This window comes from Brassica oleracea, chromosome C6 (genome assembly GCF_000695525.1).
Source record: "Brassica oleracea var. oleracea cultivar TO1000 chromosome C6, BOL, whole genome shotgun sequence".
NCBI classification, from domain to species: Eukaryota; Viridiplantae; Streptophyta; class Magnoliopsida; order Brassicales; family Brassicaceae; genus Brassica; species Brassica oleracea.
In genome coordinates this window covers 39,084,908-39,102,182 of record NC_027753.1, presented here as the reverse complement: position 1 = coordinate 39,102,182, position 17,275 = coordinate 39,084,908, and the positions used below count along the sequence as shown (strand labels likewise).

The following is a 17,275-nucleotide window of genomic DNA, read 5'->3' as shown; positions in this document are numbered from 1 at the left end:
GAAAGAAATTAATGTTCTAGAAAGTAGTTTTTATCTACCGTCCGTTGCAAGGCAAGTTTCAAGCGGTGATTAAAGAAGTGATAAAGATCTTCAAATTTAGACCATTTGTTACACTATTTCAATAATCAACACGTTGAAACAAAAAAAAATGGATAAACCACAAAAAATGAATTTCTCTTCTGAAATTAGATTATAAGCCAAAAATAAAACCCTTAAATAACAACACCATTAGAAAGAGAGGCAAACCTTGAACCCATTCATTTGTTTCATCCATAAAGAATCTTTGACCAATCAAAGTGAAGTTATTATCTTAAAGACTCAAGAAAAAAGAGATTAGGTTATCTTCCTTGATACACAAGAAACATAAAGGGAAGAATCATGTGGCTACCAAAAGCAAACAATGGAGGAAAGAAAGAGACAGGAAGTGGCTCAGTTGCAGTTGCAATAGACAAAGACAAAGGAAGCCAACATGCTCTTAGATGGACAATAGAGAATCTTGCTTCTCGAGGCCAAACCATTTCACTTATTCATGTCCTCTCTAAATCACATTCTTCTTCAGGTTCCAAATCTTCTCATACTCACCATGAAACTACTTTCACCATCTAGGGTTTCTTCTCGCGTGTGTATCAAGGCAAGTTTGTTTGTTTGTTGCAGATATAGAAGATACACAGCAAGGGGACAAGATAGCGAAAGATCTCTTTGTTTCCTTCCACTGCTATTGTTCTCGCAAAGAGGTATTCAGATAAGTTTAGCAGAATCAAAAAAATTTTGACCTTTTAAGGTTTTTTTTAACACTTTCTTGGAGCAGATAAATTGTCAAAACGTATTACTTGAAGATGCAGACAAAGTGAGAGCTATTATCGAACATGTTTCAACTTCTGGAATCGAAAACTTAGTCGTTGGAGCCCCTTCACGTAATAGCTTCATGAGGTATTATTACAGTATATATATATATATATATATATATATGTATATATATATTATTATTATTCTTCCTTCTTTCAGATTTTTGTAACAATATGTCTGTATAAATCATGTGATCATCATGTTTGAGTAGACGATTCAAAACAGATTTGCCAACAACTGTGTCAAAATCAGCTCCAGATTTCTGCAATGTTTATGTCATTTCAAAAGGAAAGATTGCTTCAGTGAGAAACGCATCTCGTCCTGCTCCTTTTAAAAGCTCGATGCAGCCATCTGAATATGAAAATCAACCGCCTGTTACTCCTTCAGACCATAGCCACTCTGCAGTTAGTACACCATCTAGGCCACGCAAATCAGCTGAAGCAGATGCTACAAGGTAGTAACATAACTGATTTCTTATGATTTGTTTAGTCTAAAAGATTTAGAGACTTAAGTTCTGTTTTTTTTTTGTTTTTTGTAGGTCACCGTTAGGGAGAAGACAAGTGAAACCATATGGGGACTTATATGATTCAGATAGTGACCTATCATTCATAAGCCCATCTTCACATAGAGACTCTCATGACATCTCCTTCATCAGCTCAGGGAGACCTAGCGTCGACCGCTCTTCCTTCACACTTGACTTTCCTGAGTCTGGAAGAAGCTCAAGAATCTCAACAAGCTCAGAGCAAAGCATTGGGTCACATCGCTTGGGGATCAAGTTTAGTGATCCTGGTTTCCCTAATGATTCATCTACAACATTCTCTGAAGAGAGTGGTACAACATCTTCATATTCATCTCAAAGCGTGGTTAGTAAATAGTAACTCAAGACCCTTCATATCATTTAGAAGGTTTGCTTAGATGTGTATTTCAGGATGATGTTGAAGCTGAAATGAAGAGGCTGCGTCTAGAGCTAAAACAAACCATGGATATGTATAGCACTGCCTGCAAAGAAGCTTTAAGTGCTAGACAACAGGTAATGAAACAAGCATCTGAGACTTTAGTTTGGTTCTGTTTACTTGGTCCTATTGTGTGTTTGTTCTTTTTTAGGCAAGTGCACTGCAGAAGCTGAGAACAGAAGAGGAAAGAAGGTTGGAAGAAGCAAAGAGTTCAGAGGAGGCAGCAATGTCAATAGTGGAGAAGGAGAGAGCTAAAGCCAAAGCAGCATTGGAAGCTGCAGAAGCTGCAAAGAGACTAGCAGAAGTTGAATCTAAGAGGAGAGTTAACGTGGAGATGAAGGCACTGAAGGATCCAGATTCATTCTCTCATGGATTTGTTAGGTATAGGAAGTACACAGTTGAAGAAATAGAAGAAGCCACTTCAAACTTTGATGAGTCTCGAAAGGTTGGAGAAGGAGGTTATGGTCCTGTGTTTAGAGGCTATCTTGATCACACAAGTGTTGCTGTTAAAGTCTTACGCCCTGATGCAGCTCAAGGAAGATCACAGTTTCAGAAAGAGGTAATAAAAAAACACAATCTTACAAGTATGTTTTCATCTTAATTTACGAAAATATAGTAGAAATACACTACTAAATAATAAGATAATAATATTTTTAAAAAAAATCTTATGTAAATATATGGTTCTATTAAAATCGTAGATTAATAATTACTATATCATATCAACATTCACAAAGCATTTTGTTGTTTATTATTTTCAAAATGAATTTCACCTCTAATTTTATATTTAGTTTTATTGAACAACTATAAAAGTAAAATTTTATTATTCTATGATATGCATTCAATCTATATACATCAAAAAATCTAATAAAAATAGATGAAATTCAAATTTATAAATTTGAACAAATATATAATATAGTGAATGAAATATTCTTTCTTTCTTTTCTAGATTAAAAAGAAAACTAAATCTAAATAAAAATTCTCTTTAAATTAATAGATTATCATAGTTCACATCTTATTAATTTATAGAGTTATATATGTTTAATGTTTTGCAGGTTGAAGTGTTAAGCTGCATAAGACATCCAAACATGGTACTACTTCTTGGAGCTTGTCCAGAATTTGGAATCCTTGTGTACGAATACATGGCCAAAGGAAGCTTAGAAGACCGTCTCTTCATGAGAGGCAACACACCGCCGATTACTTGGCAGCTACGTTTCAGAATCGCTGCAGAGATAGCCACAGGACTCCTCTTCCTCCACCAGACCAAACCCGAACCAATAGTCCACAGAGACCTCAAACCAGGAAACGTCCTCCTAGACTACAACTACGTGAGCAAGATCAGCGACGTAGGGCTAGCCAGACTAGTCCCCGCAGTGGCAGAGAACGTTACACAGTACAGAGTCACATCAGCTGCGGGAACGTTCTGTTACATCGATCCTGAGTACCAACAGACAGGAATGTTAGGTGTGAAATCAGATGTGTACTCTCTAGGGATCATGCTTCTACAGATCTTGACAGCGAAACAGCCGATGGGTTTGGCTTATTACGTTGAGCAAGCGATAGAAGAAGGGACGTTAAAGGATATGCTTGATCCAGCAGTACCGGACTGGCCTATGGAGGAGGCTTTGTGTTTAGCTAAGCTTGCGCTTCAATGCGCAGAGTTGAGAAGAAAAGATAGACCTGATCTTGGGAAAGAGTTGTTGCCTGAGCTTAATAGGTTAAGAGACATTGGTGAAGAGAGTTTGGAGAGTGTGTTCTATGCAGATAGCCAAGGAAGGTCTCCAAACACTAGCCAAGTCTCCATTACATCAACTGTGAGTTTCTTTTTTGGTTTGGTCTGATAATGCTGGTAAAGTTTTTGTCTTACGTTTATTTATTTTTTTTGGCAGAGTGATCAGTTCATATCGAACCCGGAATCTCCAGCTGCAGAATCTCAGTCCTAGCTTTGGAATTATCTTGTTGAGTGGTAACAGAAAAGCTTTTCAGAAGTGAAAACAAAGACACAGCAAGTTTCTTTGATGTTGATCAGAAGCTTGAGGAAGAAGTCAGCGTAGAGAGCCCTAGAGAACATAACGCCTTATTATCAGGCCCATATGTAGGCCCATCATGGGTATAAACCCAGTTCATCTGAGACTATGAGTTGCATAATCAAATATTTAACTACGGCTTATTACATAGCAGGCCCATGAGTTTTTGTATAATCCCAATTGATTAATGTAAGGGCCCATTAATAAGCCCAATTGTTCGGACCGGTTGGCCTAAACCGGAGCTGCTAGTTATTAAAACCCAGAGAGCTTCAGATAAACCCTGTAATAATAATCTCTCTTCTTCTTCATGTGGGTAGAAGCAAAGTATTGGTCTTTGTCTTCTCCATCATGTTAATGGAGCTTTCTTTCAACACATACGAAACCATAACATTTATTTCTCCTCCTTTACAATCTCTTAACTTTAATTCCAACTCTCTCTTCTTCTCCCCTCGTCGCTTAACCTTGTACGGCGGCCGAGTCTCTGTCTCCGCCTCGTTTCACCGCGGAGAGTCCAAACCTAGCTCTGATTCTCCGCAGACAAACCACGATGACCAGCTCTCCCTCGCGCAGGTCTCCATTTCAGTGTTTCTCCGACAAGAGATTGGACTGTCCGAAGCCGATTCGGTTTATGTTTCCGAGAATTGTCCAAAGTACACGAGGATGATCGTGGAGGGTGTTAGGGATTTGGAGGAGTGGGACTCGTGGAAAGGGAACGAGGGTTTAGGGTTTAGTGAGAAAGTGGTTTACATGGTGAAGCAGAAGGGTGACGGTGGTGGTAAAGTTGCCTTCTTGGAGAGTCTTGGTTTGAGTTTGTCTTCTGCTATGTACTTGGCTCACTACGTTTCCTCTGAAACACTTCCAAAGCTTCTCGATAAGGTACAGAACAACAGCTTGTTTCAGTTCGTTTACATTCTGTCTAAATTGCAGAACTAATATCACAGACACAGTAGTTGAAAGAAGTATTGGTTCTGCATCAAAATCGTTAGGTGGTGGTTAGGCGTGATTACTGTTTAGATGGGCATTGGACCAATATTTTGAACTCCTAGACCGATTTTTTTAAAATCAAAATCAATATTCAAGAAATGGCTAGGTGGTGGTTAGGCGTGTGATTACTGTTTAGACGGGCATCGGACCAATTTTTTGAACTCGTAGACTGATTTTTTTTAGTCAAAATCAATGTTCAAGAAATCGCTAGGTGGTGGTTAGGCGTGATTCTTGTTAGGTGGGCACCTGGACCAATTTTTTGAATCCCTAGACTGGTTTTTTTTTTTCAATCAAAATCAATGTTCAAGAAATCGCTAGATGGTGGTTTGGCGTGATTACTGTCTAGACGGGCACCTGGACCAATTTTTTGAACGCCTTTTCAAAATCGTTTTGAAAAAATTGTTTCGTTTAGACCCGACTAGGCAGACGACTAGGTGCTGCCTGGACCGATTTTTAAAACACTGATCAAAATGGAGTTACTAGTGTTGTCTGATTAAGTTGAAATGGATTTGGATTTGGTCTTTATAGGTTAAGTACCTGAAGGAAATATTCTTTTCTGGCAGTGATGAGAATGGTCTTGTTGGAGCCTATGCACGGCGAATGATGCTCTACTTATCTATTCCCATTGATGAAGATGTGCAGCAAACTCTATCTTTTTTCGAAAAGGTTTGTTTAGTCTTTCCTCAGTTAATAAGCATCTCATCTTCTTTTTTATAGAAGCAATGTGTTTTTATAAGTAAATGGATGTTTAAATGTTACTTTAGATTGAAGCAAGGCGTGGAGGCTTGGACATGCTAGGCTCTGTAGACGCGTCTTTCAGGTTTTTGATAGAGTCGTTCCCTCGGCTTCTTCTACTTTCAGAAGAGAATGATATGAAGCCTTTGATAGAGTTTCTCGAAAGCATTGGTGTTCCTAAAGATTCCTTGGGGAAGGTGCTTTTATTGTACCCTCCTGTCATGCTTAGCAAAGCTGAGGAGATGAAAATAAGGGTAGCCGCAGCTCTGGAGAAGGTATGCTATTTGATTGATTCTATATTATTAGCATGGAGTGGTTTTACTGATAATTGCAAAAATGGGGATTTATTGATTTAGGTTAGTGTGGTGAATAAAGATTCTGGAAAAGTGCTGATGAAGTATCCGTGGATTCTTTCACCTAGCATACAAGAAAACTATTCACGTATCGTCTCGTTGCTAGAGAGTGAATCGGTAAAGCTTGATCATTGTTATGTTAAGCTGTCTATTTATCATTGTTGTCCCCATGATTGGTTCTAATCAGACAGTGTTTGTATGGTTTTGCATTGTCTTAGGTGCTCAAAACGGATATTGACCATGCTATAAGGAGATGGCCTTTACTCCTCGGTTGCTCAACGAGCAACATGAAGCTGATGATAAAGGAATTTGATAAACTAGGTGTTAGAAACAAAAGAATGGGAAAGGTTATACCCAAGAGGCCTCAGCTTTTGTTATATAAACCACAAGAGTTTCTCAAGGTAAAAAGAAACTACCAGCTTCACAAGATGTGTGTACTCTTTTTACCTTAAATGATTCTTCATCTTGGAAACAGGTTGTTGCCTTTCTGGAAGATTTTGGGTTTCAAAAGGAGATCATCGGTCAAATACTATGTAGATGCCCTGAGATATTTGGCTGCAGCATTGACAAAACTCTGCAGAAGAAGCTCGGCTTTCTCACTCGTTTCGGTGTTTCCACTACTCATTTCCCAAGAATCGTAAAGAAGTACCCGGAGTTTCTCTTATACGACGCAGAGAAGACAGTGCTTCCTCGGTATCTATCTCTCTCTCATCACCTTAAGTGAAATCTTTATTTAGCATGAGCCTTGATTTTGTAAAACCATTGTTCTCTTTCAGGCTTAAGTACCTGATGGAGATTGGGATATCAGAGAGGGAGATTGCCTTCATGATACGTAAATTTTCACCGTTGTTAGGATACAGCGTCGACAACGTGCTTAGACCCAAGTTAGAGTTTCTGGTGAAGAGCATGGAGAAACCGGTTAGAGAGGTAATAGATTACCCGAGGTACTTTAGTTACTCTCTGGAGAAGAGGATAAAACCGCGGTTTTGGGTACTCAAAGGGAGGAACATAGAATGTACATTACAGGAAATGTTAGGTAAAAATGATGAAGAGTTTGCTGCTGATTTCTTGGGTTTAGGAGAGCTTCATCAAACTCACAATGAAACCTCTTAGGGGATTATTATATAGGCTACAAGTTCCTTTGATCACTATGTTATGAGTCTTGGTGATGTCTCTGGAGCTTCTTCAGTTTTGTTTGTTTTGTATTTGTTCATATAGTTGCTAGTGTATTTTTCACTTGTACTGTTCTTGTGTACAAGTGTGTGTTTTGTTTTGTGGCTATTAATGCTAAGTTCTTACTCACTGAAATTATTAAAAGTTGTACCTCTCTTAAAGAAGCCTATAGAATGGTAACACTCATGTATTAATCAAGAGTAAGGAGTGGTAGAAAGATGAAAGCTAGTAGAGTGAGGGTAAAGAAGATCCATATAGGAACACATGTATATTAATCAAGAAGTAAGAAGTGCTTGAAAGATAAAATCTAGAAGAGTGAAGGTTAAGAAGATCCATAAAGTCAAAGATGTGGTTGAATAAAATGTATCTAGAATTGTTAAAAGTTTTTAAAATCTCAAGAAACAGAAACATCTCATTTATTCAGATGAAAGGAACACACAAAACCAACAATCCATGTGACTCATTCATAATCATTACCAGCCTCTCTCTCTCTCTCTCCCTAATGTCTATGTGCAAGAGATGGTCTTTAGTGCAAACAAACAGCGATGGATAGGTCATAGGTGTAATGGTTCTCTCAAAGGAAAACCGGAGCCATGACAAGAGTTATAGTCGCGAGCATTTTGATGAGCACATGAATGGAAGGACCAGCCGTGTCCTTGAACGGATCTCCCACACTGCAAATTTCAAATGAAATTCTCATGAGAAAACCACATTTAGGAACTGAGATTTGTTTGAAGTAAAATGCTTACGTATCACCGGTCACGGCCGCTTTGTGTGCTTCACTTCCTTTGCCACCGAGTGCACCGGTCTCTATGTATTTCTTTGCATTGTCCCAAGCACCACCCGCTGTGTTTAGGAATAATGCCATTAAGATACCAGAGACTGTTGCAAACATGAGCATAGAAGCTACAACTTTAGCTCCCAGCAGGGGTTGTCCCGTGTAGTATCCCAGGACCCGGAATACCAAACCTGAGAGAGAGTCCAAGAGGTTTGTTTAGGTCACAATCTTCTCGATTCAGTTAGTACACGAAGAATAAGCAGACTAAGAAGCATTGCATAATTAACTTACCAACTACAATGGGTGATGCTATAGCTAAAGCCCCTGGCTTTATCATTTCCCTCAAAGCTGCAGATGCGACGATGGCAACACAGCGACTGTAATCTGGCTTCTCCTTGTACTCCTGTTACATAAAATTAGTGTTGTGCGTCAACAACGACAAGCCAAATAAACATAAAAGAAAAGGGAAAGCGCTCAGAAAGGAAAACTAGACTCACCATTATGCCAGGCCTCTCAATAAATTGTCGTCTTACTTCGTTAACAACCTCTTGTGCAGTTCGACCAACTGCTGCGCATGCCCAAGCACTAAAGAGGAAAATGAGCATGGAACCCAATAATCCACCTACGAAGACTTCTGGGATAGCAATATCAACCTGTTTTGATCCGAGGATGAGCATGAGAAGCTGTCTGAACATGGAGGATACAACAAAGGTTTGCAATAACATTTACCTCTTTGAAAGACACACTAGCAAAAGCTGAAACCTCGTCCATATACGCACTAAAAAGAAGGAATGACGCAAGTGCAGCAGATCCAATGGCAAACCCTTTTGTTGTTGCTTTTGTGGTGTTCCCAACAGCGTCAAGAAGATCAGTGATCTCACGGACACTTTCAGGCTACACGAGACATTATTATACATTAGTATAAATATAAAACAGAGAAGCCTTTCGTACAAATCAAGTGACATTTACCTGCTGGCTCATTTCGACAATCCCACCAGCGTTATCAGCTATGGGGCCAAACATGTCCATAGTAAGAACATAAGCTGCAGTGCTTAGCATTCCCATTGTAGCAACAGCTGTTCCAAATAGCCCTCCAGTGGGAACTCCATTTTCATCAACTAGTCCCGAGGTATTGCCCAGCCAATAAGCAGATATTATAGCAACACTTATAACCAAGACAGGAAGAGCTGTTGATTCGAGACCCAAGCTGACTCCAGCAATTATATTGGTACCGTGACCAGTCGAGCTAGCAAGAGCCAACGTCCTAACAGGCTCATGCTTATAGTCAGTATAATATTTGGATATCCAGACAAAGGCATAAGCTGTGATGATGCCGACCAGCCCACAAAGAGCGAAACTGAACCATGCAGATGGAGCTTGTTCAGTGTACAGCAACCAGCGAGTGGACTACAAAACATAAATAATGATGTCAGAAGAAGATTAAAGAAGTAAAAAGATTTCACTAGCATAGATGTGCACTTATGTGCACAAAATCAATGCGAAACAGAAGGAAAAAGACAGTAAATGGTCTGTGTCGACAAAATTACCGCTCCAAAAGTCAAAACTGCCAATATTATAGTCAGAGAATATCCTTTCTGAAGTACAGCCATTGGATCCTCCACCGGAGATTTAACGCTAGCATCACGTGTTCCCTTGATTGATAATATACCAATTGATGATATTACCAAGTCAAAAGAATGAACAACTAGAGGAAATAGGATAAAGCCTGATGGATCTGCGTAATAGATAAAAGTTCAAGTAAGCACATATTTTATCATTTAGCTCCTAACTTCAAATTACTAGAAATGGCAGGTGATTATATTTATGAACTTGACGCAGTCAAGTGAAGTGTCACTAACACTAAAGATGACATGAAAAGTAGTCTTCCTTCAATTTTAACACCATCATTACTCAGATTCATGCAACATATTCAAAGCTATAAACTCTATACCATAAATCGTAGCTTATGTTTCCGACAACAAGTTGAATTTTATGAGCTTAAGTTCTCTACATTTCAACTTATAATCCTAGATGTCGTTTTGATTTTATCAGCATAAGTCAGGAACTGAAACCATATATCAGATATATTTCATGTGAGAAGTAACTTTAAAGAGAGATCTCCTACAAACCTTCAATTTTGCACTTCTTAGCCATTGTTCCACCTAGTATCATAGCGCTGATAATTTCTGCAGCTATACTTTCAAATAAATCAGCACCTCTGGCAGCACAGTCCCCCACATTGTCTCCAACCTACAGGAAGATGAAAATACTTACTTTTTAAGATTTGAATCTGACGGGTATACTGCGGAGTGTACACTGAACAATGTGAACATACACAGACAAATGTGAAAGTGAGAGCCAAAAAGGACAAAGATGGAGTACCAAATCAGCAATAACAGCAGGATTTCGAGGATCATCCTCGGGAATACCCTGCTCGACTTTTCCGACGAGATCTGCCCCAACATCAGCTCCCTTAGTGTATATTCCACCACCCAACTGAGCAAATAAGGCGACAAACGAAGCACCAAAACCATATCCCACGAGAAGAAGAGGCACTGTAAAGATATAGAAAAAAATCAACCAGTAAATCTAACAAGCCAATAGATCATGGAAACTATACAGCTTTCAGCAATGAGATTCTATGAACACCGTTTCTGGTTGAGCATATAGGGTTGACTGCTCAACACAGGTAATAACGTAATCAAGAAAATATCACTGAAAATGATCCTTGGAAAAGATAAAAATAATCTTCTGAGGTCCGTACGATGATGTATAGCATATGCAGACGAGATGAAAATGTAATTAACTTTCATAACAAACAGAACAGAGGACTTACGGTCATTAACACTCATTGCGCCTGGTGAATCCACTCCCAACCAAACATAAAACGTAGAGTAAAGGATAGCTATACCAATCACAGCCATACCAACAACAACCAGGGCTGAAAACCCACCCGCACGAACGGCTATCTGCATTATATCTCCTTCTTAGTAATTGGTGATATGTGTACGTCGTACAAAAAATAACTACATTAAAAAAGAACCTGCAGTGCTTCTCTCGCAGATCGTCTAGCCGCACTGGAAACCCGCACATTAGCACGAACTGACACCCACATTCCAACATATCCAGCAATACCTGAGCATAGCGCCCCCAAAAGAAATGCGGCAACAGTAATATAAGCAGACATCGCCCTACAGTAAACAGTAACATAAGCTAAGTATCATTCATAAAAAAATAACAACAAAAAAGATTAAACATATCTTGCGTATATAATCCTGCATATTCACCTTCCTAAACCAGCAGCCTCTTGCTGGGGAGTCAAGCTACGGAATAGATATATGCAAAGAATCACAAAAGCTAGCAAGACGGCCATCTTGGATATAGTACTATACTGCGTTCTGAAGAACCCTTCAGCTCCATCACGTATAGCATCTGATATCTATAAGAGAATCACCTCACAAAGTTTAATGGGAACATATATAAAAAGAAAGAAGCCAACATCATGATAAACACCACAAAAATTGAGTCAGCTTTTACCTGAACCATCTCTGGAGGCCCTTCATCTTTCGCTAAAACCCACTTGGTTAGATATATTGACAAGAGGAAGCTGAAGATGCATACTATGAAGACGAACAAGATGATAGGAGAGGTACTAGCTCCCATGTAAAAGATCGCTCCAAAGCACAACAGTAGAATTATTGAAACAACACGGACATTCAATTTCCTAAGAATCCGGAATATCTGCACACACACAAAAAAAACGAACTTTTTACAACCAGGAATCAAAAAAGCTAAAAGAAATAACATCACAGACTCGTAATGATCTGACGCAAACAATAAGAAAAAGCACTAACCAGCGGACTGTAGGTTTTACTACGCATGTTGGGAAAAGCCCTGGGCCTGTCATTGAAAGACATAAGACTGGCCTGCTCAACATCTTCATCCATCATCATGTTTTGAGCCGAGTTAGCCCTCCGGACTATAGGCTGAGACGTAAAACCAGTGCTATGGGGCAACTCACCCCCAGAACTTGGACGCTGAATTTTCGATATACACTACAAATCTTCTCCCAAACGTTAGAACAAAACCCTCTGAATCAATCAATATCTTTGATCCCAGCTTCTTCAAACTTTCTCAGTCGGTGTTGAGCAAGAGCTGTCACAAAGAAGTTTCCACCACAATCAAATCTCTGAGAAAAAATAGAAAAAATATATTAATTCCTGATGATTCTCTTCACCTACCGAATTAAAATTAAATTCCCTATAACCAAATCAAATTTTACAAACAGCGCATGAGAATGAGACCCCAAGATCTAATCGAATGAGATTTCACTGTAAAAATCAATGCATCCTACTTAATTCGCATAACGACATTACTTCAATCGCGTTAGATCTAGCTTCCGTGCTAACCGAAAATTACATGATCTAGACCTGGAAATGAATGCGTTCGGTAATCGAAGCGAAGCATAAGAAGAGTGTATGCGTAACCAACCCTAAACCGCCATTAGCGAAAGCTTGTCCTCGCCGAAGAATCGCTCTCTCCTTCTCTGTCTTTGTCTCCGATGACTTTTCAGAGAACTTTCGGAATATTCTTTTTTTTTTTTGCTCTATCTTCTTAAATTAATAATTACTCTCACTCCTCAGTGGTTGAATAGTAATTTCGCGGGGAGTGACACACTTTCTCCAATGAGAAGCTGCCACGTGACCACTCTCTTCTACGTTACTGATTATGGCTCGAAGCGTCGAACTATTACAGAATTATTATCCTAAAGGCCCATCAATTTTAAAATGCTTCCTTGTTGAAAAAGATTTAAGCCCATTTATATAGGAACTTAAGAAACACCATCTATACTATTATCTATGAAGTATATTTTTGGAATCAGGCTCTCACGTTAAAAGTTAGAGTGGTTAATATCGTTTATATCCTTAATAAATAAAATATATAAATAAATTAAAAAATAAAAAATAAAAACGAAATTTTAATCTATCTAATTAGATCATTGATTAAAATTAATAATAGTAAGAATTATCCAAAATCTGAAAATATAATTTAAAAAAAGAGATAATTTCTGTATATATTGTATTGTTATATGAAAAAGTCTTAAGAGATAATTTCTGTATATATTGTATTGTTATTTGAAAAAGTCTTTTAATAAAAAGTTAAAAACATAAATTATATAACTAAATATTAATCAAATAAAAATTTTAATTATATAACTAAAAATATAATCTATACTATTATTTGCGAAGTATATTTTTGGAATCGGGCTCTCACGTTAAAAGTTATAGTGGTTAATATCGTTTATACCCTTAATGAATAAAATATATAAATAAATTAAAAAATAAAAACGAAACTTTAATCTATCTAATTAGATAATTGATTAAAATTAATAATAGTAAGAATTATCCAAAATCTGAAAATATAATTTAAAAAAAGAGATAATTTCTGTATATATTGTATTGTTATCTGAAAAAGTCTTAAGTGATAATTTATGTATATATTGTATTATTATCTGAAAAAGTCTTTTAGTAAAAAGTTAAAAACATAAATTATATAACTAAATATTAATCAAATAAAATTTTTTAATTATATAATTAAAAATATAATATTGAATTATCCAAAATCTAAAAATATAATTAAAAAAAAGATAATTTCTATATATATATTGTATTTTTATGTGAAAAAAAAAATTTAGCAAAAATTTAAAAACATAAATTATATAACTAAATATTAATCAAATAATTTTTTAATTCTATAATTAAAAATATAATATTGAGTTATTTTACGATTTATTTTAGTATAATGTATATAGTGTACAAATAACTTTTCAAAAATTTATGAAAATGTTTACGCCCGCATCGCGGGCAAAACACCTAGTTAACTTTATACATGCAAATGAGCATCTCTAAATCTTTTCAATAGTTGATTATATAATAGCATTTAAAAGTAAACTAGGTGGTTGCCGGCGAATTCGCAAATGTTTTTGGCATTGCTATGATATTTTTTTGTCATCAATATAATCTTTTTTTTTTAATTGAATGTGAATTATTTGGCATATATTTTTTTAATAATTTTTATATATTTTATTTATTTTGATTATTTGATTACTTTTTAAAAGTACAAGTATGATATTTTATAAATGCTTTATTTTTTATAAATGACTTATAAGACATATATGGACATTATAAGACATTAATAATTATTATAATTCTTTATATATGAATATAATATCTTATATAAAAATATGAAATCATTATATTGATTTCTATAAATTGTGTTGTACTAATTATTTATGTAGTATATAAATATAAAAAAATTAATCAAACATTATTACACTTTCTATAATTTTGACAATTTGTTACCATAAATTATTATTTGTAATATCATTTAGACTATTTAGTAAGTTATATTTATTAGTTCTAGACTTTTCTTTTTTATCTAGATCTAATTAAAATAATTAAAAATTGAATATCCATCAACCAATCAAATTATTGCAATTTTTCTCAAACTCTCTTTGTGATTGGCACCTAAATAAAAAATCATTTAGTGACTTCTCACCTAAGCAAATAATTCATAACTTAAATCTCTTTATAAATATTTAGAGATGCTCACACACAAAGTAAAATGACAGCCTGCAAATATAAGAACCACCATTAAATTTATACATGCAAATGAGCATCTCTAAATCTTTTCTATAGTTGATTATATAATAGCATTTAAAAGTAAACTTATCATCTATATTTTTCTATTAAATAGATATTGTTTTTTTCTATGTTTTTAAAAAATAATATTTTTTATGCATATTATAGTAAACCCCATTTCTATTTTATAGAAAAAAATAGCAAAATACATTTACAATACAAATATTCTCAAAATGAAAGCTGCAGAACAGGGAATTACAGGAACTGTTAGTGTTAACAATAAAAGGAACCAGAAAAGCTACACCAAATATGAAGACATGATGTTCCAACTGATCTTCATATGACTAGGCATCGAAGCTACAAACCGCAAGAGATCCGGCTTGCTGCTGATTCCTGGGCGAAGCGGATCCGTTTCCCGTTGGTTCAAGACATGGAGAAACTTGGCAATGTTCGGAAGCACCATCTCCCGGCAATGCAGATGCAGCAAAGGAACTTTAGACAAGACGCTTCCCTTTTGGACATCGAGACCTTCTGGTCTGCGCAGTTTATACTGTTTCCCAGTGGTTGGTTCGATATCAACTTGAGGCATCTGTTTCCATCTCTTGTGGATGAACCAACCGTACTTATAATCACCAACTATTGGAGTACCGAGAGCTTCGGCACAGTGTACACGTAGCTGATGCTTTCTGCTAGTAACAGGACGAAGTTCTAACCATGAACATCCGTTGATCATTGGTCCCAATACTCTATACTCTGTTATTGCTTCTTGTGAAGCCTCAAAGCCTGAGCCTTGAGCTAAAACCACCCTGTCTGTTTTACCATCATCCAGTAGCACCTAAACACATGTTTTTTTTTTTCGAATCATTGTCCAGATTCACGCATCAGTAAGTATAATCAGAGAGATACCTTTGAAAGAGGAGCTGAGATTACTCCTTCTCTGTCTTTTGGAGAACCAATCACCAGTGCCCAGTATCGCTGATACATCGCTTCACATGCTTTGTTCCAAGCCTACGATTATGCAAATATTAACAATACTTATGCTCAACCATTTGTTTATTAGGCCGTTGTATGGTAGTGTTCGTACCTTACACCTTGAGTTTCTCCCTTTGAAATCACTGAACACCGAGTGAAGATGGTCTATACTTTCTTTGGTTCGACCCATTACTAAGAGACCACTAGTTTCCCTATCAAGACGATGTACCTGACCACAGAAACTCAAATAAAATGTCCAAAAAAACAAACAAAATGAATTATTTCCAAGTAAACGGTGAATATGTGAGTTTTACCAATCTAGGACCTTCATCGTTACCATAAGACAAAGCTGCAGCTGCAAGCGCGTCCATGCTGTTATGTATAGGCACATTCCCCTGAAAACAAACAAGGTTGATCAACAATAGAATGTAACAGCTGTGTAGGAGTAATGAGAAAACTCTATTACCTTCACGGGAAGCTTAGGTGGCTTATTAAGAACTATAATAGCAGAGTCCTGCATTGCAGAAACAAAAGGTTAAACAAATGTTTTTAAAACCGGACCGGAAGCTGAACCGGATAATTATTTGAGTCACGGTTGAACCGGATCAAACCTTGTTCAATAATTTGGTTTAATATTTTTAAAACATAGTTAAAAGTAAAATTAATAAATATGATACATAATTAAAATATAAATAAATATCAAATATATAAAACAATATACATATAAACTAATTTTTGTTCATATGGTTAGTTATATATTTTTGATCGTTTTAATGATTTTCATATAGTTCAAATAATTTGAGATACAATCCAAACCAGTTATTAGACCCAACCCCAGGTCATGGTCGAACCTGGTCCAACACCGGGTCGGTTTTAAAAACACTGGCCAAAACAAACCAAGCTTAACTACAATGTGTTTACCTTGAACCGGACAAGCCTTTGAAGATAATCGATTTCGTCTGCGTTGGGATACAAAGTTCCACTCGGTATAGTGTCATACCTTTTAGAGATTCTTGTTTCAGCTACTGAAACAGGCAACCAGAGCTTATCTCCAATTTGCATCACCTCGTTATGCTTAACCTGTGTTACAACTAACAAAACTCAAATCCTAGGAAAAATGATCACACCAACAACAAGAAGAAGAACAAAGAAAAGATCAAAACTTTAACCTTTCTCATGCCTCTAACTCCATCTTCTTTCTCCATCTCAACCTTGACACAAAGAAGCAATGAGTGTTTCCTCTGTAGTTTTAACCAAAATGAGGTTTAGTTATACCGGAGAGGAGACTCACAAGGCCCTTTGTGAAATGGGATTGGATAGTCTTATCTTGGACTTCTTCGAAGTAGTATTTAACCCAGCTGATGGCTGTGACGTGGCTGATATCGCCGTCTCCGTCAGCTCCGTTAACGGCGTTTTTGCCGGGTAACGGATGGCCGGGGAAAGGAGGCAAAGACATGAGCTGACGTGGCAAAGGTCCTGTCTTTGGAGGTCCCAGGTGTGCTATGTTGTTTGTCACGCGGATAACCGACGGTTGCGGCGGAGCAACTCTCGAGTACCGCCGCGTCGCTGATGCCAGGTAGGCGTGACGGAAGCTGATGAAGCTAGTTATCGTCTTGGTCTTCCACATGGGGAGAGGTTTTATTAGAAGACGAAGAGCTCTCTGTGTTTTAGATCAGAGCGCCGGCTAAACGGCGAATAGCTCCCGGCGGCGGAACACGAAGAGATAAACTAATAATCAGAGTTCTCCAAATGGGCCTGCTGGGCTTTTATGTAAATAGGCTTCACGTATCCATTAAGAATCTCCCAGTTGGGTGAT

At 37.0% G+C, this 17,275-nt stretch overlaps 4 protein-coding genes across 8 annotated transcripts; 2 read left to right on the top strand and 2 right to left on the bottom strand.

Moving 5' to 3' along the window:
- The first annotated feature begins 378 nt into the window (after positions 1–378).
- On the top strand, positions 379–3,865 carry LOC106299330 (U-box domain-containing protein 35). Its single transcript, XM_013735439.1, has 9 exons — positions 379–559; positions 655–734; positions 809–930; positions 1,058–1,300; positions 1,385–1,709; positions 1,775–1,876; positions 1,951–2,358; positions 2,852–3,610; positions 3,686–3,865. Exons 1-9 carry the CDS (start codon positions 379–381, stop codon positions 3,737–3,739), a joined length of 2,274 nt encoding a protein of 757 aa, XP_013590893.1. The 3' UTR covers positions 3,740–3,865.
- A 264-nt stretch (positions 3,866–4,129) lies between these two features.
- On the top strand, positions 4,130–7,227 carry LOC106298624. The gene is made up of 7 exons (XM_013734763.1): positions 4,130–4,699; positions 5,336–5,473; positions 5,572–5,817; positions 5,899–6,012; positions 6,114–6,296; positions 6,371–6,588; positions 6,672–7,227. The coding sequence occupies exons 1-7, from the start codon at positions 4,172–4,174 to the stop codon at positions 7,006–7,008; spliced, it is 1,764 nt and encodes a 587-aa protein (XP_013590217.1). The 5' UTR covers positions 4,130–4,171; the 3' UTR covers positions 7,009–7,227.
- A 203-nt stretch (positions 7,228–7,430) lies between these two features.
- LOC106300469 (pyrophosphate-energized membrane proton pump 2) lies at positions 7,431–12,452 on the bottom strand. 5 transcript variants are annotated; one of them, XM_013736622.1, is made up of 15 exons: positions 12,338–12,452; positions 11,701–12,035; positions 11,384–11,587; positions 11,134–11,285; positions 10,890–11,037; positions 10,683–10,815; positions 10,229–10,401; positions 9,976–10,096; positions 9,394–9,581; positions 8,816–9,253; positions 8,576–8,740; positions 8,344–8,499; positions 8,138–8,249; positions 7,818–8,037; positions 7,431–7,742 (listed from the first exon to the last, which is right to left on the bottom strand). In XM_013736622.1, exons 2-15 carry the CDS (start codon positions 11,797–11,799, stop codon positions 7,643–7,645), a joined length of 2,409 nt encoding a protein of 802 aa, XP_013592076.1. In that variant the 5' UTR covers positions 11,800–12,035; positions 12,338–12,452; the 3' UTR covers positions 7,431–7,642. The 5 variants fall into 5 exon arrangements, with proteins under 5 accessions (XP_013592076.1, XP_013592073.1, XP_013592071.1 ...); XM_013736619.1 differs by having other exon boundaries at positions 7,437–7,742; positions 12,266–12,452; XM_013736617.1 differs by having other exon boundaries at positions 7,437–7,742; positions 12,277–12,452.
- Positions 12,453–14,652: 2,200 nt separating this feature from the next.
- Positions 14,653–17,179, bottom strand: LOC106297012 (RNA pseudouridine synthase 3, mitochondrial). Its single transcript, XM_013733288.1, has 8 exons — positions 16,751–17,179; positions 16,629–16,670; positions 16,381–16,539; positions 15,926–15,973; positions 15,774–15,854; positions 15,572–15,688; positions 15,394–15,495; positions 14,653–15,322 (listed from the first exon to the last, which is right to left on the bottom strand). The coding sequence occupies exons 1-8, from the start codon at positions 17,084–17,086 to the stop codon at positions 14,786–14,788; spliced, it is 1,422 nt and encodes a 473-aa protein (XP_013588742.1). The 5' UTR covers positions 17,087–17,179; the 3' UTR covers positions 14,653–14,785.
- Positions 17,180–17,275: the final 96 nt, after the last annotated feature.